This window comes from Vanessa cardui, chromosome 28 (assembly GCF_905220365.1).
Source record: "Vanessa cardui chromosome 28, ilVanCard2.1, whole genome shotgun sequence".
NCBI lineage: Eukaryota > Metazoa > Arthropoda > Insecta > Lepidoptera > Nymphalidae > Vanessa > Vanessa cardui.
Window position 1 is genome coordinate 6,141,789 of NC_061150.1, and position 25,047 is coordinate 6,166,835.

The 25,047-nt window shown below is 36.6% G+C and overlaps 2 protein-coding genes across 2 annotated transcripts in view; one reads left to right on the plus strand and one right to left on the minus strand.

Annotated features, from left to right (window-relative positions):
• LOC124541560 (kinesin-like protein KIF3A) overlaps nucleotides 1–1,456 on the minus strand; it is a 30,101-nt gene extending 28,645 nt beyond the window's left edge. The window contains exons 1-2 of the mRNA XM_047119479.1: nucleotides 1,295–1,456; nucleotides 746–958 (exon numbers count right to left, since the gene is read on the minus strand). Of these exons, the coding sequence (XP_046975435.1) occupies nucleotides 746–958; nucleotides 1,295–1,300 (219 nt within the window). The 5' untranslated portion in view covers nucleotides 1,301–1,456. The remainder of the gene's footprint in view (nucleotides 1–745; nucleotides 959–1,294) is intronic.
• Nucleotides 1,457–2,303: 847 nt separating this feature from the next.
• LOC124541654 (coiled-coil domain-containing protein 186) lies at nucleotides 2,304–24,668 on the plus strand. The gene is made up of 14 exons (XM_047119581.1): nucleotides 2,304–3,666; nucleotides 5,800–6,012; nucleotides 6,876–6,995; nucleotides 7,654–7,762; nucleotides 8,960–9,114; nucleotides 9,896–10,005; nucleotides 11,881–12,040; nucleotides 12,657–12,794; nucleotides 13,683–13,784; nucleotides 14,680–14,770; nucleotides 17,039–17,121; nucleotides 19,954–20,169; nucleotides 23,369–23,515; nucleotides 24,077–24,668. Exons 1-14 carry the CDS (start codon nucleotides 2,452–2,454, stop codon nucleotides 24,146–24,148), a joined length of 2,931 nt encoding a protein of 976 aa, XP_046975537.1. The 5' UTR covers nucleotides 2,304–2,451; the 3' UTR covers nucleotides 24,149–24,668.
• Nucleotides 24,669–25,047: the final 379 nt, after the last annotated feature.

The following is a 25,047-nucleotide window of genomic DNA, read 5'->3' on the forward strand; positions in this document are numbered from 1 at the left end:
TATTAAATATTTATAATTTGCAAAACTAATGACAAATAAAGTTAACTTATTAAATTAATTTTGTAAGCTGGCAATAATGATTTCTCAGCTCAATAATGATATAAAACATCATGAAATAAGTTATTCCTAATAGAAAATATGTACTAAAAACACTTGAATATACAGCGAGTAAATTAATTTTAAATTCAAGTAATATTTTCTTTGTGTAAAATAGTGTAAGCAGGTCATATTTAAGTTGTCTTCTGGTTTCTCTTCGTAATGATGATTGATAACAAAACCCACCCACCATTCGACAAGACTGATGTCTATAACAGCGTCAGTCGAGCCAAATGACGGGCAGGTCTGATTATTGTCTTCTTTCTTCTGCATACTTCTTTGTTTCCCATATCTTCACAATGAACTTATAACTAGTCATACTCTTTCAATTTCAAAATTTATAGAACATTATTTAGTCACATGTTAATATAAAGAAAAGTTTTTATTTTTTTATCAATTCAAACTTTTTTTTTTTTATAATTGAATTAATCGAACCAAATTAAGCACCGTCAAAAATACCATTGCTCTTATTAGAATCTTCATTAAAAAAAAAAAAAAAACGAATCATTTTATTGTCGAGTTATAAAACATTTGAGAATTAAAGCGCGACCTTTCGAACGCATAACTGATAGCTACGAGGGTTGATAAACGTATGACGTATGACGATATTACTATAACCAAGCACACATATATATACATATATATTTACCTGGGAGGTGTTACTGTCGAAGACTGCATCGTAGGCGTAGATGCGCGGCGGCTCCGGCGGGCTCACGTTATTCCTGGTAACTGCGATCGTGCTGTTCACGGAGTCTACTGACACGCAGTTATACGCCCCATCAAGCTTCTCCTTTTGGTCCATAGGGCGCACGCGCACCACAACTCGAACATTCTCGACCGTAGGCGCGCCCAGCTCCGCGTCCTAGCGTTATAATTACATGAAAATGTATGAAAGACAAGCCACACGTGCCCTCTTGGCGCCTATTGCGTAGTTGAACGACGTAGATACGACCCTGACACGAATATAACGTGACTCACTAAAAATTGAAAGCGATTCTTATCGTATTGATTTTTTTTTAAACTTTAAACTGTTTAAACAATCTATGCAGCGTTATCGATTTAACCACGTAATCAAAATTGGCGAATTCCAATGAGAATGTAATATGAATACCTACATACGAAAAGGAAATGATGAATTATGAAATCATATACGATTTCCGGAAATCACATGATACAGTAACACATTGAGATCACTTACTGGCATTGTGCACGTTCTTCTTCGACGAGACTGCGCGATGTTGTATTTATTTTCACACAGGCAGGGTTACGTCTTTGTTTGTCGAATATTAGGTAAAAATCAATACTGACGACCTACTTTTCCCGGGGCCTCTATTCGTTCATCGAAGGAAATGAAATGACAGATTCGTAGAATGTTACCATTTAACAGCACTAAATGAAGTAAAAAGTTATTGATTTTGAAATAAATATTATTTTGACATGAAAATTCTTACAAGAATATTTGATATTATATAATTAACTATAATTTAATGTTATATGTAACTTAATAAAATTTCAAGTGAATAGAATTTACACTAATATCATTTCATTTTATATTTTAGTTTAAATTAATTTATTAAACATAAAATAATATTGATAAATTTAGGGTAAGTCGGATTTTAATTTTTTTCTAAAACTTTAATAGTCAGTGTTGACATTTAAAGTCGCCAAGTACAGGTGCTTCTTTTTTTTAAACAGTTGTATGAAAACTAAAATGATGTTATATTATCACTTATATATAAATTAATTTTTCATGAAATTAGTTATAATTTAAAATAAAGAAAGCATGAAGACGTATCACCTACATGTATTGTTCATAACTAGAGATTTAAATATTTTTTCACAACATTGTGAATTAAAGATGGTTTGTTATTAAAAATATATTTAAACAAAGAAATTCTTTTATAATTATGATTAGGGGATTCAATAACGTGTTAATATTAATATTAAATACTCAGTAACTATTAACACACTCTCTTACTTTAACACTAACTTCAAAACAACACATTTAAAAAAATAAATACAAGCTGAAAATAAGAAAATTCCAAATGTAAATTATAAATACATAAACAATAAGATGAACTATTTTTTGATTACACATATTTATGTGTAATACTTGGTTTTACATGACAATGTATGACTTTACAACAACTTATCGATTGGCCGATTGCACTAAATTTTAACTTAAGTATGGTCATTGGTTACGTCCCTAGTAAGAAATGTCATACTGTCAGATCCAGATGCTAAATGTTTATTTTTATTGATAAAAAGTAGCATCTAAGATTCTAATGGCTTTCGTGCTTCCATATTATAAATTGCAGTTGTTTAAGAACAAGAGATCAGTGTGAGACACTTGAAATGTCGGTGGAGGCGGAAAATTTAGTCCATTTAAAATGTGCCAACGTCGACGATATAAAAGAGAATGGGAGCGACTTGACGATATCACACGATTCCGGTATCGAAATATCAGAGGCGACTTCCGCTACACTGCCTTCATCAAGCCCTTCTGATATATCACATATGAAAACTACAGAAAACGAGAAAAATGTAATGATATTCAATGTTGATGAATTACACAATAGTGTCGTAGGGAACGATTGCAGTTCAGACATATCCACTCCTACCTCCTTGTCCTCTGAGGACAAAGACTTCAATACCTTCGAGATAAGTTCTAAAACCGATGACGTAGGAAATCTATCGAATATCACGAATTATAGTGCAAATTACCAAAATGAAAATTTCAATGAAGCAAAAATAATTAATAACGATATACCTAGTATTGAAAGTAATGATGATAGCTTAGACAATGTTAAACACTCGAGTACCTTAACAAAAACATGTATTTCAAACGGTGAATCCAACAAAACAGCTTCTACATATAGCTTGAACGAACCAATCGACCAAACAACTACTAACATATCTCCGCTAAGCCGTAGTGTAGATAACATATCTAACTACGACACTCACAATAATGAAATGAACCATTTAATTACCAAAGATCTCGATCAAGAAAGGATACTATCTGAATTTTTAAGCCAAAAAAATAAAGTAAGCGCAACCCAGAAAATAGTACAAGACAATCAACAGAACACTGATGTGAAATATGCAAGGTTACCAAAAGAAATTCTGTCACAGGATCTCGGTAGTATAGTTAAAAATGTCCACGGTATATTTTCCTCCGTTAGTGGAAGTTTGAAAAACGCTTACAATAATTCCCAAAGAGTAACGACGAAGCCAATAGTTAAAACTGTTAAACCAGTCACCAATGGTAGAATAATGAATGAAATATTTGAATTCACAGAAGAGAAATCCGTCAACGACATAGCCCAATTACAAAGTGAAAATTCAAATTTAAATATAGAACCCATTCCAAAATCAGACGTGCCAGAATTAGAACCTGATAAGAATGACGGTAATAATGAAATGTTGAAATTGCAAATTGAATCATTAGAGAGAGTATTGTTTGAACAGAGAAAAGAAAATGCATCACTCAGAGAGAGAGTCAAACAGCAGTGTGACGAGTTGCAGGCTAAAGATCACACGTTCAAGGATTTGGAGGCTAAAGTTGATTTGGTAAAAAACTTTAAGTTTCTATTGAGTATTACAATAAGTTTCTTTTTGTCTCATGGTAATACATTTTGATTTTGAGACATTGGACAACAATCGTTCAAAAATTGTATCGTTCCAAATTTAAATCTGGCCAATCATTAAGGAGTTTGTTTAATTAGATTTTTTTTTTAATATATTCATCTTGTACAATATTCTGATACTGGTAAATAGGCTATGCAAAAATTTTATGTATTGCTGTTTTGAAACTGGCATATATTTAATGTTGATATATTAACACATGGTATTATATATTAAAACTCATGACATAACAATTTGTGTTTATATAACAATATAAGGAAATGTGTTGTCTAAAACTCAAAATCAAAATAAACTTTATTCAAGTAGGCTTTTACAAGCACTTTTGATGTAAGAAACAGCATCAATGGGCGGTGGTGACTACTTACTAATGGAGAGATGAGAAATTTGCCCGCCTATATATACCAAAACCGAATTCTTCATTTGTAAATAGAATTTCCTTATGAAAACAAAATAAATATTGATTAATATATTTTTTTTTTAATTCGGATAGGCAAAATATTTGTATCATAATGGTATTAAAATAAGGTTTGGTGAAAGTTAAACCAAGGCCTAAAAGAGAAAGTCAATTACCTTAATTATTTTAATGAATATTCAAATACTTATATTTTTAATTTTAGTTGCCTTTATATTTTATGTGAATTTAATTATCTATGGTTGAGACAGTGGCGGATTTACAAATCTGCCGCTAGTAGGCTATTAAATTTTTGCCGCCCTTACTTTTTTTGCAACATTTATGATTTGTGTTCTATCGTCCTCATTACATCGGTTTTTTCCCGTTATTAGTATGACCATAAACTAGGTGATATTTCTGTCAGTTACTAGATTATTTTTCCAACCCGCTATGTAGCGACGAGTATACAAATTACCGACGTAATGTATATACATATAGTTATAGGTTTTCTTTTTTAAATTTCTTTAAGATAATAGCAAATTTGGGCTAAATTTGCCGCCCCTCTAAATCTGCCGCCCTAGGCTCCAGCCTACTTACTGGGTCGAGAAGCAGTTCGCAACTCTCCTAGATTTCGCGGGAAAAAAAAACATTATTTGTCTATTATTTCAACCTTGTCATAGTCTATCTAAATTTATGTATCTACCGCTGAAGTATATTCGATGATCAAATGGTAAATGAATCTGGGGAATTGCGTTCCGTTTCTCGAAAATCAAATTTTACTTGATCCTTTACTTCCGCCGGCAAAAAGCAACAGTGTGATGTGTAGAATTCTATATTCTCTTTGGAACTGACCTTTTATGGCCCCACTGGGCATTTCGACACGAATATCTCGAAAACTAACAGTCGCATTGAGATGATCATTTTTAATCTAAGCTAGGTAAGCTTAGGGAACAGTGTAAGTTTCATTAAAATCGGTCTAGTAATCACAAAGGTATATATTATTAGCTGTTTCTAATTTTGATGTCGGTTTAATCATTCAATCAACAATTTAGCTCACCGCTGTCTGTTCCTATGTATGCTAAGATCTTTAAAATTACTCGACGGATTTTGATGCGGTTTTTTCAATAGATAGAGTAATTCGAGAGGAAGTTCTTTGTATATAATACATGGACAATATAGTAAAGATATACTGATAATTTTAGAAGTTTGTAATGTGAGGTCGCAACTACTCAAATTCTGTTGTATATTATTTACGTCTGGGTAGGTACCACCCACTCATCAGTTATTCTACCGCCAAACAACAGTATACTCAGTATTATTGTGTTCCGGTTTGAAAGGTGAGTGAGTCAGTGTAACTACAGGCACAAGGGACATAGCATCTTAGTTCCCAAGGTTGGTAACGCATTGATCAGTGTAACTACAGGCACAAGGGACATAGCATCTTAGTTCCCAAGGTTGGTAACGCATTGATGACTTAAGGAATAGTTAATATTTCTTACAGCGTCATTGTCTATGGGTGATCAGTTACCATCAGGTGGCTCATATATATATTATATGCTCGTCCGCCAAACTATACCATAAAAAATATATTAAGCGAGGGCGGGTCGCTACTTTATGGTATATGGAATAATGATTGATTGACTCTAAAGGCGTGTAATATATTACAGATGTGTAAACGAGCGGAACAGGCTCAAAGGGAAAAGGACGCAGCTGTGATGCGCTACGCAAGTACCGAGTGCGCCGCTATCGAAGCGAAGAGGGCGGCGGAAGCAGCCACCAAAGCAGAGCGTGCAGCGATCGCGGAGCGGGAGCTGGCGACAGCAAAACTTCGCACAGCTAGAGAAGAGAAGCAAAGAATTTGTCAACTATATGACGATAAGGTAGGATCTTGTTTCAGATTTCAAATATCTGATCTTCGACGAGCTACGTGGTCGAGTAGGGTGTGCACCGGTTTTCATGGGAGGTTGAGTCGATTTAGAAAAAGTTCATTAGTTTTCTATGTTGTTTTGGGTCTGCGTGTTTCTCGTGTTACTTCTGATTTTCCACAACACAAGTGCGTTAGCTACTTACATTGGGATCAGAGTGATGTATGTGATGTTGTCCAATATTTAGACTTGAAAAACGTGGTATAATAAAACATTTCTTGACAAGACTTGTAGGATTGTAAAAGGTTACAAATGCTATCACCGATTTTCCAGTGAGCCAGTGTGACTACAGGCTAGCAAGTCCAGATTTAGTGGAGGACAATCAGGGCCCCTGCCCTGAGGTCTTGACGAGAGATGTAATATATGTGTAGATAGATAGACGTAAAAATAGTCAAATTATAGTAATATATAGTTCTCGAGGTTTTAGGTGCTGGCCATTTTTTTAATAGGTATATTGGGCAACTACCTCATAACATCACATACATTACTCTGATCCCACAGTAAGTAGCTAAAGCACTTGTGTATGGTAAAATCAGAAGTAACAACGGTACCACAAACACCCAGACCCAAGACAACATAGAAAACTAATGAACTCATTCTACAACGACTTGACTGGGAATCGAACCCGGGATCTCGGAGTGGCGTATCCATGAAAACCGGTGTGCACGCTACTCGACCACGGAGGCCGTCAAATATCGAGCTGACCGGTTCAGAGTAACATCAGCTGGTAAATACTGTCTTGGACCACTTGAATTGAAGGTCACTGCAAGAAACCACCAGTTTCTCGATTGGCTTACGAAGTCTGTCCGTGATTTCAGTGCCATGAGCTTCAGAATAGTGAACGGGAGGTGACCAAAGCTCGCGAGGAGTTCCGGGAGATTGAAGGCCGTTTGAAATGGACTCAGAGCAAATTGCGAATGGAGATGGACGCTTGCAAGGTATGGAGTATCTGATCCTGAGGTCAAGACCTCAAAATGTGTACGTGCAAAGTTATATGGGGTTTTGTTGGATAGGTCCTCAAAGTCATAACCTACAGCAACAACTGGGCTAAGACCTCTCCCTTTGAGGAGAAGGTTTGGAACATTCCACCATGCTGTTTCAATGCGGGTTGGTTACACATTTGGCAGAATTTCTATAAAATTAGACAAATGTAGGTTTCCTCGCGATGTTTTCCGTCAAGCAAGAGATGATCGTAAACCCAAATATAAGTAAGTAAAATGTAACAGCCTGTAAATTTCCCACTGCTGGGCTAGTGGCCTCTTCTCCCATTAAGAGAAGGGCTTGGAATATATTCCACCACGCTGTTCCAATGCGGGTGGGATGCACATATGGCAGAATTTCAATGAATTTAGACACATGCAAGTTTCCTCATGATGTTTTCCGTCACCGTCAATTAAGAATGAATGAACCCTAAATCATCGGTTAAGATGCACGTGTTCTAACCACTGGGCCATCTCGGCTCACAACACAAATAAGCATATGAATATTCAGTGGTGCTTGTCTGGGTTTGAGTCCCCAATCATCGGTTAAGATCTAGTCTTACCCCTGGGCCATCTCGGCGCTGTCATAGCCAAATATCTTGATGTGTTCTTCCAGGAGAGCACAGAACGAGTTGAGAAGTTGACACAGCAAGTCGCAGAGCTGGAAGCGGCTAAAGAAGCAGCCACCGTTAACGCAACCGATTCGATCCGAGCAAAACAACTGGGTAATAATTCTTATCGTCATTATTAAATCAATGATGTTCTAGTAAACAGATATGTCATTAACGCGCAAAAAGTGAAGACTAGAAAACGTCCTAATTGGGACGTTTGCCTTTAGTCGTTTTACGTAGTAATACGTTATAATACATCATAATTACGTAGTAATACGTTTTGCGTAATTAAAACATATAGTTATACCTTTTACTTATTGTTTTTATCAAGCTATCCTTTTTACTTGTAACGAAATGTAAAATAAACGGTCCCCGGCGCGGCACACTTTTTTCTGTTGTTTAGTATGGGTGTAACATATCTGTTTATTAGAATATCATTGCATTACACAGTATAAAACAAAGTCGCTCACCCCTGTGTTCCTATGTATGCTTAGATCTTTGAAATTATGTGACTGATTTTGATGCGGTATTTTTAATAGATAGAGGGATTCCAGAGGAAGGTTTTTGTATATAATCCATGGACCATATAGTAAGGAAACAAGAAAAATTATGTTGTATATTTAGTATCAGCATTGCATCTGTTAGAAGTCTCTAGTATCATATAAAAGTAACAGTCTGTATATATAGTCTGGCCCACCACTGGGCTATATCTTATCGTTAGGTGTATGTTTGCAGACTTCATCTCAATGTTGTCCTACACCACCAAGTTTGAAACTTGGTTGGAATAATCCCGTCTTAGCCATTTCGGCTCAAAGGCTAGTCGAAAAAGAGGCCCTGGCGTAATGGCGGACGACTCTTTTTAGCCCTTTAGGGCCATATACTTTACGTCATGCGGCCAGGTCAAAGAAATACGAAAAAGCAGTATAAGCCTGTATGGCCCTTGACGACGGAGGCCTTGAGTATATGCCACGTCTTCCATTATGCTAAAACAGTAATTGGGTGGAACTTTTCTCCCTAAAGTTTTTCTAATAGAACAATGGATTTTGTTGAATTGAAAATTCAAATCTATGAAAATTTTCGTTAATGAAAAGAGCTTTCCTTCCTAATCCCATATGTATGTAACTATTCCTTACATCGTCAATGCGCCACCAACCTCGGGAACTAAGATGTTACGTCCCTTGTTCCTGTTTTTACCGACTCAAAATAAAACACAAAAATACTAAGTGTTGTTATTTGGTAGTAGAATTTGACGACTGGGTGGTACCTACACAAAGTTCTACCACCAAGTGAGCTATTTATTATTAATTACAGAATCAGAATTGAAAGAGAGTCAAGCGACATTAATTATGTGTCGACACGAAAAGGACGATCTGGAGCGACGTCTGACCGCCGCGCTCCAGCAATTGGACACGTGTAAGAGGGAAAGAGACGACGCTAGCGGATCTCTCGCTCTAGCCAATGAACAGGTAGGCCAGTGCTATCAGCTTGTGTTTGTAATCATCGTATGCACAAAAAAAACAAATTTGCGTTGCAATGGGGTCGGTGACGTCACTTGCCTGTTGTAGTGTAATAAGTAGTATGAAAGTCAGATGGCGTATAAATATTAAGATCGTTGCACTAATTAGTCAGTAATAAATCATCTTCTACCAAATACACTCGTTTCAATAACATAAGTCCCCTCATTTTAATCTGTGGTACATATAGCAGGCAAGCAAGGTTAACAAGCAAGTGACTTAATCATAAGCCCGGCCAATCGGGAGTGTTTTGTGTCACGTGACAAACGTTTGAAAAAAATTCATTTTCATTTTTGGATTTTTGAATAAATTAAGTATTATTTTCAACTTTCTTTAATAAATAACTATTTTTAAACTCATAATATATACTTTTAGAAAAAAATAACAAATAGTCTAACCTCTAAAAACAATAAACTTTAATTTACAAAAAAAAAATCTATCATAAAAGGAAAACATTAAATCTGCAACACAAATAACCAACAATGATAACCCTACACCGTATTAAATGATAATAGCGGTAAAAATGTATCTGCCACAATACTCCCGCCCTTTTTTTATTTTATTTTTTGTAAAGATTTCATGTGAGGTGAAGCATATGTCATTCGATGTTCGATGTTTATTCCAACAATACTGATTACAATAATTGACACTTTATTTTTTCGCATTGTCAAATAGCCTATTACAAACAGACAGTTCAATTTTATGATGTGTATAGATAAGAGTTTTTGTTCAGATCGAGTCTCTGAAGGAGAGCAACGTGCGTTTGGAAGAGGAAGCTGCGGAACTGGCGGCGCTGCGAGCGAGGGCCGCGCTGGCTGACACGCTAGAAGCTCAGCTGCAGCGGTGAGTAACAACACGTGCCAAATATATGGTCAACAAATGGTCATATCACATAAGCTCAGAGTCGGATTTAAAGTTCTAGAGGCCCTGGGCCACAAACCACTGGAGGCCTTTGACCAACAGGAGTCTGGAGACCCCAATTATTGTATTGTGGATTATTAAATGTTTTTATTTCAATCAGTAAGAACACGTGCCAAACAAATGGTCATCGTATCACGTAAACGTCTTATCAACGCTCATAGTCGGATTTAAAGTTCTAGAGGCCCTGGGCCACAAAGCACTGGAGGCCCTAGACCAACAGGAGTCTGGAGACCCCAATAATTCTATTATGGATTATTAAATGTTTTTATTTCAATCAGTAAGCTATGATTTATTTATTGGTATCGGTAACTTTTAACATATTAAGTAAGATTATTATAATTTGACTATATCTCGGTATTTTTTAACTCGCTTAAAAATCTGGCCCCCACTCATGTGGAGGCCCCAGGGCGGTTGCCCCGGTTGCCCTCCCCTAAATACGGCCCTGTCAACGCTATCTGTTAAGCAAGATTAGTAGTATATGTAGAAGTAATTCCATTAAGGAGAGGATTTGGAACATATGGGGAATATCGCTGTTCCAATGCGGGTTGGTGGAATGCACATGTGGCAGAATTTCGATGAAATTAGACACATGTTTCCTCAGGTTTCCTCACGATGTTTTCAGTCACCGCCGAGCACGAGATGAATTATAAACACAAATTAAGCACATATATATAGTGGTGCTTGCTTGGCTTTGAACCCGAAATTATCAGTTAAGATGCAAGCGTTCTAACCACTGGGCCATCTCAGCTCTGTTTTAAAAGATTAGTAGTATTAATTATAATAATATTAATATTTATTATTGTATGGTCTTATTAAGTAGGAAAGCAAGGTAGATTCCAAAACTAAGCTAAATTACATAAGTTAAAAGTAATTACTTCTAAAATGTGTGATGTGATTGTGACAATTGGTGGATGTGAGAACCAAAAGTGTTGTCAATTTTATTGCTATATTTGATATGTAATTCTATAATAAACATAGCCCACGTTACTCCTTATTACATCAGCTGGCAGATGCCACTGAAACTCCCGTCGAAATAGATCCAGCTGTTGTTGAGATTTGCCGGAACAAAAACGACAAAACTTTGAAAAAATGTTATTTCGGTATATATACCGTGTATACATACATCTGCATATAGTAAAAAAGCAGTGATTTTAATATTACAAGTAGACGCTACAATTTTATAATATGTATAAATTTCACTGAACGCATTTCATCACTTGAATCATGCTACTGCATCAGTAGATCCTTATGCCTGAGAACCCTTATAAACGTGTACAAATCATCTTTTCATACGGTTAATTTGATTCTTAGGCTAGCTTTATCAGATGTACGATTATCGTCAAGCAATATATGACAAATATCTTTGACATAAAAAGGAAGATCATTTATATATACCTTAAATAGAAAAGGCCCCAAAATTGATCCTTGTGGAACACCCAATTTTAGTAACGACCTAAAAAATTTTAGTCGTAATTGCCAGTGCGCTATTAAGTTTGGAAGCTCAGATGTTGAGTCCCTTGTGCCTGCCACACTGGCTCATCTCGCCCATCAAACTGATGATGATACTAATCAATTATGGAGTCTTAGATGTTGAGTCCCTTGTGCCTGTAGCTACACTGGCTCACTCACCCATCTAACTGACGATACTAATCAATTATGGAGGTGGCTATATGTCGTAATGGTAATGCGAGTATATGTGGTATCGTGCAACTGACGGACGATACTAATAAATGATGGAGGTGGCTATATGTCGTAATGGTAATGGTATGTATGGTAAGAGTATGTATCGTGTGGCAGCGAGACGGAGCGCGCGTGGGCGGCGGAGCAGGCTCTAAGCACGGAGCGCGCGCGCGCCGAGACCTGCCTGCGCCGCGAGGCCGCCGCGCTCGAGCACGCCGCGCGCCTCACCGCCGCGCACGTGCACGAGCGCGCGCGCGCCGCAGAGCACGAGGCCAAGGTAAGCGCCGCCACCGCCATGCACGAGGCCAAGGTCGCCGCCGCCGAGCCGCCGCGGTAAGGAGGCCATGGTAAGGTGTCATGTGTGTCGGTAATGGAATCCTTTACACACGGGTGACACGCTGACGCAGATTGTTAAGATAGGCGCCCACCGAGGCTGGCCGCAACGGGCCGCATCGCAACGCATCGGCGTATCGCTAGCCAGGCGTATTTTTGCGGCGATGTTGTGTGTGATGATGTGATGAATCATCAGCAATATTTATTGATTGCCAAAATCTGACTGATTAGAAGATATTGGGTTGCGGTGCGGCCCGATGCGCCTGCTATATGCTTTGGCGCAATTTTGCAATGGAATGATAATGAAACATATTCCAGCAAGATTTTAGGATCATATGCGTTTTGAGCATCTATGAAGTGTTCAAAAGTCGCCAAACATAAAAATGTTCCACTTCAGACAAATCTACCCTAACTTCATTTCCAAACTTTTGATAACAACTTAACAACTATTGAAAATGCAATTTTACTGAATTTAATTCAAACTTGGGGGTGTTTACTGAAAACACCCCCACTTTCCAACTGTTAGTAATATCGTATTGAAAAAAAAATCAACTGTTCAGGCTCAAGCTCTGGCGGCAGACAACACATCCCTCCGGGAGACAGTGCAGGTTTTGCAGGAGGAGACTGCCAAGTTGAGATCGGCTCTAGATGATGAGATGGATCGACGGAACAAAGAGAACCGCGTGCTGGCTCGGAAGGTAAGTTACATTTGTAATAGTTAAAGTTCATAGTATATGTTTTGAAAATTTGTAGAGATGTCAAATTTACATATACATAAATAGTTATATCGACAATCTTATTACTTATTTGTTAACATATATTCTAGTTTATTTTGTTTTTTATGTTTTCTATATAATCTGTCCCTTTTATTCGTATATTTTGTAATGTGTAATTGTATTCGATATACGATATTCCTTAAATATTTTAAATGTTTCTTATTTTTTGTAAAGGGGGAGTACTGTGCCGTATATGCACATAGGTATTAAAGTAAACAGTTAGTAAAGTTACATATTATATGACTAAAATATTTCAAATCTGTGTATCTCATATATCATGTACAAAAGTCGAAGCATTGCATACGTAAAACACTGTCTATCAAGTGCGTCACAGTCCGTATAATTGTACCGTCTCGTTAACAAATCGTGAAACAGTTAGTGACTTTCATTATCCTCTACACAACTCCAGCAACAAAGTCTCACAGTTGGATTTAAAGTTCTAAAATCCCGAAATTTTTGCATTATATTTTGACATACAACAACAGCCTGTAAATTCCCACTGCTGGGCTAAGACCTCCTCTCCCTTTGAGGATAAGGTTTGGAACATATTCCACCACGCTGCCCTAAAGCGGCTTGGTGGAATACACATGTGGCAGAATTTCTATGAAATGAAGGAAAACATCGTGAGGAAACCTGCATGTGTCTAAGATGACTTTGCCTTTGGCATAATAGTCAATATTGGAGCTGAGAGGAAGCCTTATCCCAGCAGTGGGAAATTTACAGGCTGTTACTTTACTATATAGTCAATATTCCCTCTCTCTCTTCAAAAGAAAAGCAAGCCTTTCTAATTAATGTTTTAATAAATTCCAGGTTGCAGAACTGACAGAGGAAGCTGCAGAGGCTACGAAGAAGTTGGAGTATGAACAGGGAGAGAACAGCGTGCTTAAGAAGAAGCACGCAAGTGCCATAAAGGTGTGTCATCATCATAGTCAAAATATACTTTATTGAAGTAGGCTTTTACAAGCACTTTTGAATCGTCATTTAACTAAGTGAAGCTACCACCGGTTCGGATTAGATTCTACAGAAGAACCGGCAAGAAACTCAGTTAATTCTCCGTTTCTATAATAAAATTCCACAGACATTTTTAACTTTGCCGTTTCGTAAATTCAAATCGTTTGATAAAAATACATTGGTAAAAAAGGCATATTATTCGATACAAGATTTTATAGATGATAAAAAAGCGTGGAGTTAATACCTGTTGACTTCCACGCAGGATATATTAATTTAAATAATTGACTAACATGATTTTGTATTTTTTAAATGTTGAAAAAGAGTAACCTCTGCATTTCTTGCCGGTTTTCTCGGTGGAATCTACTTTCCGAACCGGTGGTAGTTTCACTTAATTTTAAAATGACGATTCAAAAGTGCTTGTAAAAGTTTATTTTGATTTGATTTTATTTACCCGGTGGCCTATCGACAAACACCCCTCCCCCCAATAGACGACAACAACAGCCTGTAAATTCCCACTGCTGGGCTAAAGGCCTCCTCTCCCTTTGATGAGAACGTTTGTAACATATTCCACCACGCTGTTCCAATGCGGGTTGCTGAAATACACATGTGGTAGAATTTCTATGAAATTTGTCACATGCAGGTTTCCTCACGATGTTTTCCTTCACCGCTGAGCGCGAGATGAATTATAAAGACAAATTAAGCACATGAATCAGCGGTGCTTGCCTGGGTTTGTTTTTTTTTCAATCATCGGTTAAGATGCACGCGTTCTAACCACTTTGCCATTTCTGCCCCCCCCCCCCCAATAGACGACAGAATACCAATAGTGTAAACAGTGTACCTATACTATGTGTTTCAGGAACTAAATCGTGAATTAAACCGAGCTCTGAAACGCATAGAGTTGCTGGAAGCGAAGTTACCTCAAAACGATGCCAACTCTACAAGAACAGGTAACATTACCTAAATATTGTTATTAAATGACGACCTCCATGGTCGAGTGGTGTGTACACCGGTTTTCATGGGTACGCCACTCTGAGGTCCCGGGTTCGATTCCCGGCCGAGTCTATATAGATTATCATTAGTTTTCTATGTTGTCTTGGGTCTGGGTGTTTGTGGTACCGTCGTTACTTCTGATTTCCATAACACAAGTGCTTCAGCTACTTACATTGGGATCATAGACCAGAGTAATGTATGTGATGTTGTCTATATGACAATGCGAAAAATAAATTGTGAATCATTGTAATCAGTGTATATTATGAATTTAAAAATGGTTATTTACTAACGAAATTTGAAAATAATACTTAATCTATTCAAACGTTTGTCACGTGACACAAAACGCTCCTGATTGGCCGGGTTCATGATGAAGTCACTTTGTTGTAAACCTTGCTTTTCTACTATATGACCACGGATTAATATACAAGAAAGTGACGTCACCGACCCAATTGCAGCGCCATATTGTCCAAGTAGCATTTTTTCGCGTTATTTAAATGTGGAAATTTTAATATGATATTTTTCGGCGAATATAATAGGTTGGGGAAAAAGTTTCTTCGTATTTTATATGAAAATTCAAAAAGTTTTTTTTATAGTTTATTTACATTTGACTAAAGTATGTAGGTGCCATTTTGTTCCATAACTTTTTGCCATCTTGTTGGTAGTGACATGATCCCATTGCTGTTAAAATTTTGGGGCTTCTGATCGAAAAACTGCGACAAGTGGTTTTGGCAGTCCTCTCGTGATGTTAACCTGACACTGCCTAAGGAATTCTGCAGAGACCGAAACAGATGAAAATCTGAAGGTGCAAGGTCAGGACTATACGGCGGATGCATTAATACCTCCCAGCCAAACTCTCGTAATTTTTGTTGAGTGACTGAAGATGTGTGAGGTCTAGCGTTGTCATGGTGAAAAACCACACCCCTTCTGTTGATCAATTCTGGCCGCTTTCTCTCAATTTCTTGCTTCAATCTCATCAATTGTTCGCAATACAGTTCTGAATCGATGGTCCTGCCGGGCGGTAACAGCTCATAATGAATGATGCCCTTCCAATCCCACCATACACACAGCATTACCTTGTTGCGAGTTAATCCGGGTTTTGCCACAGTCTGTGAAGCTTGACCGGCCTTTGACCACGATCTTTTTCGCACGTTCTTGTCGTATGTGATCCACTTTTCATCACCAGTTATCAGCTTTTTCAAAAATGGTTCGGTTTCATTACGTCGTAATAAAGAATCACAAATGAGTACACGGTTCATTAGGTTTCTTTCAGTGAGTTCATGAGGCACCCATATATCGAGCTTTTTTGTGTACCCAGCTTTATTCAAATGAGTCAAAACCGTTTTGTGGTCAATTGCCAGTTCTTCAGCTACATCGTAACTACTAATATGCCGATCTTGCTCCACTTTTTCAAAAATGGCATCAATTTTGTCCGTAACAGGGCGACCAGAGCGAGATGCATCTTTGATATCAAAATTTCCGGCTTGAAAACGCTTAAACCAAACTTGCGCTACTCTCACAGATACTGCATTAGATCCATAAACATCACAAATTTTTTTCGCGGCTTGAGTTGCATTTTTACCTTTTTTATAGTAAAATTTTAAAATGTATCGAATTTCTTCTTAAGATTCACTCATTTTAACAACAACAAAAACAAATGAAAATCACACAAATTCCTAATTTGAATTTGGAAGTGCCTTCTTTAAAATTAAAACTTTTTAATGATACCAAAACCAGCCAGATACAAACGGTATAGCCAAAGAGATTTTATTATAAGTTCATACATACTATATGCGAAAAGACTTTTTCCCCAACCTAATATACTAGAAATAAAAAATCAACTTTTACTGGGTTCCTTAACTTCTACTAAATAATATAAAATGGATTTTAAAAACCAATCAAATAGTTTATTCTAAATAAATTTGATAGAAAAGAATGGAAAAGGGTGATCGAGCCAGTGTTAGTTATAAAAACATTACAAAATATTAAAGAACATTCAAAAAACATATTTGTCTGTATGTTTGTATGTTCCGGCTAATCTCTGAAACGGCTGGGCCGATTTCGATGGAACTTTCATTAGCGTATAGCTGATGTCATAAGGAGTGACTTAGGCCATAACAATTACTTTTTTCGTTGATTTTCACAGATAATTATTATCAACGTAACTGCCAGTGATAAATTTTTTCAGAGTGTATATATTGGTTGAATAAAATATGTTCTTTTTATAGGTTCAGTGTCATCTTTAAGCAGTATCGACAGTCCGCACGATGAACGCGTTCAGAACGGACACACAGACGTACCGGACGTACAGGTACTATATATATATATATACTAGCTTTGTGCAAGCCCGCCTGGGTAGGTACCACCCACTCATCAGTTATTCTACCGCTAAACAACAGTACTCAGTATTGTTGTGTTCCGGTTTGAAGGCTGAGTGAGCCAGTGTAACTACAGGCACAAGGGACATAGCATCTTAGTTCCCAAGGTTGGTTGTGACGATGTAAGGAATAGTTAATATTTGTTACAGCGTCATTGTCTATGGGTGATGGTGACCGCTTATTATCATGTGGCCCATATGCTCGTCCGCCAAACTATTCCATAAAATAAAATAATGTCTTTTTGATTATATTTCCTCTGTAGTGCCTGAATCGTATCTGAAAAAACATCTGACTATTTATAGAGCACAAATAAGGCAATCAAATAGCTTAAATATCTCAATAAATATAATTGTTATAGATTGTAACTTTTCTAAAATAGTTTTGTATACATACTTTTCTATATATTTCGAAGATACGACCTCTGTGGTCGAGTGGTGTGTACACCGGTTTTCATGGGTACGCCACTTGGTCGATTCCCGGCCGAGTCGATGTAGGAAAAGTTCATTAGTTTTCTATGTCGTCTCGGGTCTGGGTGTTTGTGGTGTCGTTACTTCTGATTTCCCACAACACAAGTGCGTTAGCTGCTTACATTGGGATCAGAGTAATGTATGTGATGTTGTCTCATATTTATTCATATTTATTATTTATTTCACGCATACAGAAAGAAAATGAATTTACGATGGTAAGGTTTTGATTTCCAATACATAGTTCATATAATATACAATAAATATATGTGGTAGTATATATGTGTTGACGTTCTCTTGCGTTTTAGCGATTTGACGTCTTGTGTAAGTCATAAAATAAACTGTCCTTCTCTGGGGTTCGAACTTGCTTTATACGAGGTTTCATCAAAATCGGTTCAGTAGTTTGGCCGTCAAAAAGCAACATACAGAGAGAGTTACTTTTGCATTTATAAAATTAGTATACATTGCATAAATGTAACGAAATTGAAAGAAAGAAAACATTTATTGACATACACACATATAAAGAAAGAAAATATATACAAAAAATGGATATAAAAACAACATAAACAAAGAAAGATATAATAATTAAAATATATAATGAATGTAAAACTAGTGTGCAGTCAAAAGTCCAAATTGCTAATAACTATATATTTATTAAGCTTAAAAACGGTAGAAGTTATCAGTTACTTATAAAATCAACTTAATATATAGTTAAAATCACAGATTATTAATAAATTATAACAAAACAAAGTTACTTTTAGTAAAATTATTAAATGTATCAATAAACATGAATCATTTTACCCATTTATGTTTTACGAATATTTAAAAAACAGTATAATTTCCGCCAAAAGTGAACGAATGAACGAATCTGTCAGTTTGACATAATGACGTTCGGATAGTTTGACTAGACTAATTCTTCTTGTGATATATAATTTTATTATTACAGATAAAAAATTCAAGCTTCTTTGATAAATTATTTGCAAAGGTCTGTGATATTTAATTTATATAGATATAGATTAATGTAAAACAGAGGTGTTTTAAATATTGTAGATGTTTTGAAGTTATCATTAGAGTTAATATTAGCGTATTTTGTTTAGTATGAAAGTGTTCCTAAAATAGTTATTCTGTGATAGTTAATCTGTAAGCAAATAGGTAATTTTTAGACAGTAGCAGTCATATATGACCTTTGACCTTAACTCTTAAATGACGTGATAAAGGTCATGGTATAAAGAATTCCAATAAATAACAACATATTAAAGTCACACTCCAAATGTCTTTCTAAAATTTACGAGTTCTTGGCAGTATTGATCACTAGTAGACGTCCGCGGCTTCACTCGCTTTTTACGATATTGTTATGTGTGTGTATGTGTACATATGTTAGGCAAAAATAGTAGTCTATGTCCTTTCTTAGAATCCAAATTAGCTTCACATCAAATTTCATAAAATTCAGTTCAGCGGTTTGGTCGTGATAGACCGACAGACAGACAGATAGATAGAGTTACTTACACATTTATAATATTAATGTAGAAAAAAAAACATGATGATAATATTGTTATCACGTGACTATCAAAAATATTGAGGCATGCAAGTTTATGGCAATACACATTTAATAAAAAAAATAAACGACATGACGTATAGTCGGTAGATAGGTGGTGCTTCACACCAAATTTCATAAAATTCAATTCAGCGGTTTGGTCGTGAAAGAGCGACAGACAGATAGAGTTACTTTCACATTTATAACATAAATGTAGATAGATAAAAAATCATGATATTATAATTGTTATCACGTGACTATCAAAAATATTGAGGCATGCAGTTTTATGGCAATACACATTTAAAAAAAAAAAACATGACTATATATATATATATATATATAGTTGGTAGATAGGTCACCGGGTCCAGTACCCTTGTGGCTTACACGTTCTCGCTGGCAATACACATTTAAAAAAAAAAAAGAAAGACATGACTATATATATTTATTTTATTTTATTTATTTATTTAGGCACACAAACAGAATATAATTCGGGTTACATTTGAGTTACAGTCTAAAATTATTTTTAGCTTAATTATATTCCTAAACATGTGTACACGGCATACTCATATTAAAAAAACAATGTTTTAGTCAGGTGCTACATTAGTTAGGTACAATTCATAACTAATGAATAAATAAGAACATATAAATTAAATTCAATTACTTAGTTGCTGATACAAAAAATTAAATTAAATTAAAAATTGTATATATATATATATATATAGTTGGTAGATAGGTCACCGGGTCCAGTACCCTTGTGGCTCACCCAGTCTTACTCGGTGTCGCAGCCGGAGCAGAGGCTACTGGTAGAGCGCATAGTGTCGCTGCAACGCGCGGCTGCGGCGCGTGCGGAGCGCTGCGAGTTCCTACAGGAACACTGCGCGCAGCTAACGCGCGAGCTGCGTCGCAAGTCGCGCGTGTTGCGAGCCGCTCTGCCCGCGCTGCCGCCCGCCGCGCTCGCCTCGCGCGCCTCCGACCAACACAAGGTAGCTCACCCACTATAGTACGACACAACTTGGATGTCGCATCGGCAAAATTCGTAAAACCGATCGCATCCGAATCGAGTACGCTGTCCCAAATTATCAATATTTATTTCTCATGCGAATATGATCTTTACACAAACGTAATAACTTGTAATATCGTATGACCTAATATATTTGTCAATTTGACGCGTCGATTTACATACACTTGCTTTATCTGACGCGTGAATCTATAGCGACCAATAGAGTCGAATGGCGCGATAGGGAGATATTTCTATTGGTTGTGTAAATCGGCAGTGATCGGTTTTATTTTCATTCCATTGCATTTTCCGATGCTACATCTTATTTGTGTCGTACTATACCTTCTTACGTATATCTCTTGCTAGGTATAGAACGCCCCCCTAGTCATACAACAACAACAACAACAGCCTGTAAATTCACACTGTTGGGCTAAAGCCCTCCTCTCCCATTGAGGGGAAGGTTTGGAACATATTCCACCACGCTGTTCCCAATGCGGGTTGGTGGAATACAAATGTGGCAGAATTTCTTTGAAACTTGTCACATGCAGGTTTCCTCACGATGTTTTCCTTCACCGCTGAGCACGAGATGAATTATAAAGACAAATTAATGGTTTGAACTCGCAGTCATCGGTTAAGATGCACGCGGTCTAACCACTGGGTCATCTCGACCCCTACTCATGATCAGAAGTAATGTTCAGTCAGAAATAATGTAATGCCCTAGCCATCGCAAAATGTCTCTTTATGTCTCGTTTGAAGAAACCCAAGTTTTAAGAGGCATTGTGTGCTGGTAGAGAGTTCCATTCTTTTTGGTAGTGCGATAAAGCTAAGAGTTGCCAGATTTCTTCATGCGCCATGGAATTGATGTCACAGTTGGGTGGTGACATTGAAGCTAGTACTCGTAGACTTGTGATCATTTTATCGTATAGGTGGGCGAATGGGTTGCCTGATGAAAACCAGTATCCTGCCACAGATTACATATAAATAACATTATGACCATTAAGAAAGGATTTTTGGGTTACTTCAAGGAACATCCCATTCATTGTTTGAATTTATATCAAGGAAAAGAAAAAGGAGGGTTAACACTATATAAAATGTATCCCTACGAAGTTCTCAGCTCTTAATTTAATGTAATACTTTTAGATCAAAGAACAATCAGAAAAAGACAAATTCTTGTTTTTATCTTGAAATTCTAGGCGTTTTTCTTCTATATTGTGCATATATATGTATTATACATAGAAACCTTCCTCTTAAATCGCTCTATTTAATGATGAAAACCGCATTAAAATCCGTTGCGTAGTTTAAAAGATCCAAGCGTACAGAGCGAGAAGCTACTTCTCTTTATACTATGTAGAAATATTTGTTCGTATTTGTTGTAATTGAAAACAAATGTTCAATTATAAAGTTAAAAATTTGTATTGTTTCCAACTCACGCTGCTTCAGACGAAAAGGAAATTTTCGAAGGTAATAATAATTTAAATAATAAAACAGTTTTTCTTTATTTATTTGTTTAATTTCATTATTTGTATGGATTGTTTTAAAGAATAGTAGAAATGCCCAATTATAAGGGTAGTTTAATTTGTGTTCTGAATGTAGAGGAACATGATAATGATGATGGTGATGACTTTAATTTACCTATTTAAGTTTTTCACGTGTGTTAGGAGAGGGGATGACGATAACGACAATGTCGCATTTGTTTAAAATCAATCTTGTGACATTATACATCTCTAGAGGTCAAACCATTGCACTATTGGTGCTGAAACTGCTTTTGTTTTTAAGTAAGCAATTTTGTTTTAATTGGCGTTAGTATATGTGTGCATGATTTATTTTCGGCCCAATGATGTTTTAGTAAACAGATATGTTATTAACGCGCAAAAAGTGAAGACTAAAAAACGTCCTAATTGGGACGTTTGCTTTTAATCGTTTTTCGTAGTAATACGTTATAGTACATCATAATTACGTAGTAATACGTTTTGCGTAATTAAAACATCTAATTATCCCTTTTACTTATTGTTTTTATCAAGCTATCCTTTTTACTTGATATAACATATCTGTTTATTAGAATATCATTGTTTCGGCCCTTATTAATATATTACTCCATGGTACGGCTTTGTGCAAGACCGTTCATAAGATCACACTACTCAGTACACTTTCCTAGTATGTATTATACTTGGTCTTGGTTCAAGCCCTGGTTTGTGAGAAGCTGTCAGCTTGGTGGAGCTACCACCAACCAACAAAAATTAGTATTATTGGGTTCTATTACAAATGTCAGTGTAACTACATGCCCAAGAGACATTTTCAAAGGTTCTTCTCGAAAGGTTTATGGTGCATTTGGGTTACAAGGTAACTTACCATCAGGTGGCCCATTAGCCAATCCGCCTGCCTGTGCTATAGAAAAATGCACGTGAAACTATTTGTCTTGTCATGACCTTCACGGTTGTGTGTTAAGAGGCTTCACTTATTTGCATACGTTAATATGTCCAGCATAGTTTTAAGCTATTAATATGTTGCTTGAGTAGTTTCTTAGGTCATTTTATTATTCGCTATTAAGAAGTACTTTTGGGTAGTCTCGTAGCTTCCCGTTTAAAGTAACAGCCTGTAAATTTCCCACTGTTGGGATAAGGCCTCCTCTTCCATTAAGGAAAGGGTTTGGAACATATTCCACCACGCTGTTCCAAAGCGGGATGGTGGATTGCACATGTGGCAGAATTTCGATGAAATTAGACACGTGCAGGTTTCCTCACAACGTTTTCTTTCTCCGCCGAGGACGAGATAAAATATAAACATATATTGGTGCTTGCCTGCGTTTGAACCCGCAATCATCGGTTAAGATGCACGCGTTCTAACCACTGGGCCATCTCAGCTTTTCCGTTTATTCGACAGATTTTACAAGTTTTGTTATGATTTAATTACATTGTAAACTGACAGCGTCTGTTTACACGTTTTTTATTTGTCTTTTTTTTTTTTTAAATATAGAGCTATAAACTTTCTAAAATTAATTATCTGTTAAATTGCAATGATTTTGTAAATTGCAATCGAAATTCCTCTTTAATTTTCTGAATATCTATGGTAACTCATTCTAAAGAGCTCCACTCTTCAGAGTGAGTTCATAACCAATTTGTTATGTGCTGCTTTCGTCTGACGTTTTGATCCATAGTCTGAAAATTAAAAGAAGTTTTTATATACAGAGTGAAATCGCTCAACTCGGCGGTGGTGCAATGGCAGCGGTTTGGGGGGGAGACCCGGGTGGGATGACGCTAGAACTATCGCTGGAAATGAACAAACGACTCCAGGCCGTTCTCGAGGATACATTATTGAAGAATATCACACTTAAGGTAAGTTTAAGATCATCACTGATCATATTTGAACTAGGGTAGGCACAACTTGGCAACCTTTAAGAAAAGAGTGTACTCTTTCCTTAAAGGCCGGGAACACACCTGCAAGCCCTCCGATGTTTTACTTGGTAGTAGGGCGTTGTGCAAGCCTGTCTGGGTAGTTACCACCCACACATCAGATATTCTACCAAACAAGAATAGGGTGAGCCAGTGTAACTACAGGCACAAGGGACATAACATTTTAGTGCCCAAGGTTGAATTTGAATTGTTAATATTACAGCGCCATTGTCTATGGGCGGTGATGTAAACTTACCATCAGGTGGCCCGTATGCTCGTCCTTCAACTTATACCAATAAATAAAGGATATGTCCATGAGCGCGGGTAATCACTTTCCATCAGGCGAGCCTCCAATAACAGTAAAAAAACAAAACTCTGAATTGACGAAAAACTTTATCATTTGTCCTCAATTGGAGTAGAGTATGTTCCAAAAATCGCAAGAAGAATTTATTCCCAACAGTGGGAAATTCGGAGGTTGCTAATTGCAAAGATAATTGATTTCAGGAAAACATAGACACCTTAGGGGAAGAAATATCAAGATTGCGCGAACAAGTGAAAGGCAACGAGAACAAATAATACAATCACGAGTACCTTCAACTTTCGTTGAATTAATCATGCGTCTCTTTCTCTCGTATGGATTAAAACTTCCGTCTCTTTTGTATGTAATTTAAAACGTCTAATGGCGGTAAAACTATCACACGTACCTTTATTCGTTAATTTATTTTGTATAGGACGTTGTCTCTTTCTTGCGTATGTATTTGATCTTCTGTCTCGCTCGCACTTGTATAATTTCTTTGTATATGTGTATGTATCTTTATTATCTTGTTGAGTGACAGTTATGCGTCTCACCACAGGTCATATTACTTTCCTTGTGTGCATGTAATTAGTGTCTAACTGTTGGCTACTATTTTTTGCCGTGTTCTCATTTTTGACGGCTTTGATATGAAAAGACTTGAACCGACCTCGAAAGCAGACTTAGTACGACGTTTTAAATGTACCGTTGACAAATAAAAAAATAATAATATTATAGTTGGCGAATGTACAATCGGGATAAGAAAAGGTTCGTCACCTTAAGATCTATTTCCGTGTGCTCAGTGTGAGCGATAATCTGCTTCACCGATCGAGAACGACATATTGCGTCGCAATCATTCGATGTTTAGATTCAAAAGGTACTAAGAGTTTAAGACTTGATAAAGGAAAAAAAACTGACGAAAATTATCTTACTCTGACTGTACACGACATTATAAATTATTACGTTTGCATAAATAACATAGATAAAGATTAATGATTTTTAAGTCGCTTCGGATGTGATCGGTTTTACGAATTTTACCGAAGCTACATCTAACTTGTGTCGTACTATACCATTCGGTACGATCTGTACGTAATGGTATAGTACGACACTTTTAATATACACGGTATAATCACCCTTAAAAATTAGTAGATTTGAAGTAATTGGCTGTTTGACTGGTTTTTAA

Coding starts and splice junctions, on each gene's coding strand:
- LOC124541654 (XM_047119581.1), top strand. CDS start 2,452: ATGTCGGTGGAGGCGGAAAATTTAGTCCATTTAAAATGTGCCAACGTC. Junction 6,996..7,653: donor TGGAGATGGACGCTTGCAAG/GTATGGAGTATC, acceptor GTGTTCTTCCAG/GAGAGCACAGAACGAGTTGA. Junction 23,516..24,076: donor TGAAGAATATCACACTTAAG/GTAAGTTTAAGA, acceptor AATTGATTTCAG/GAAAACATAGACACCTTAGG.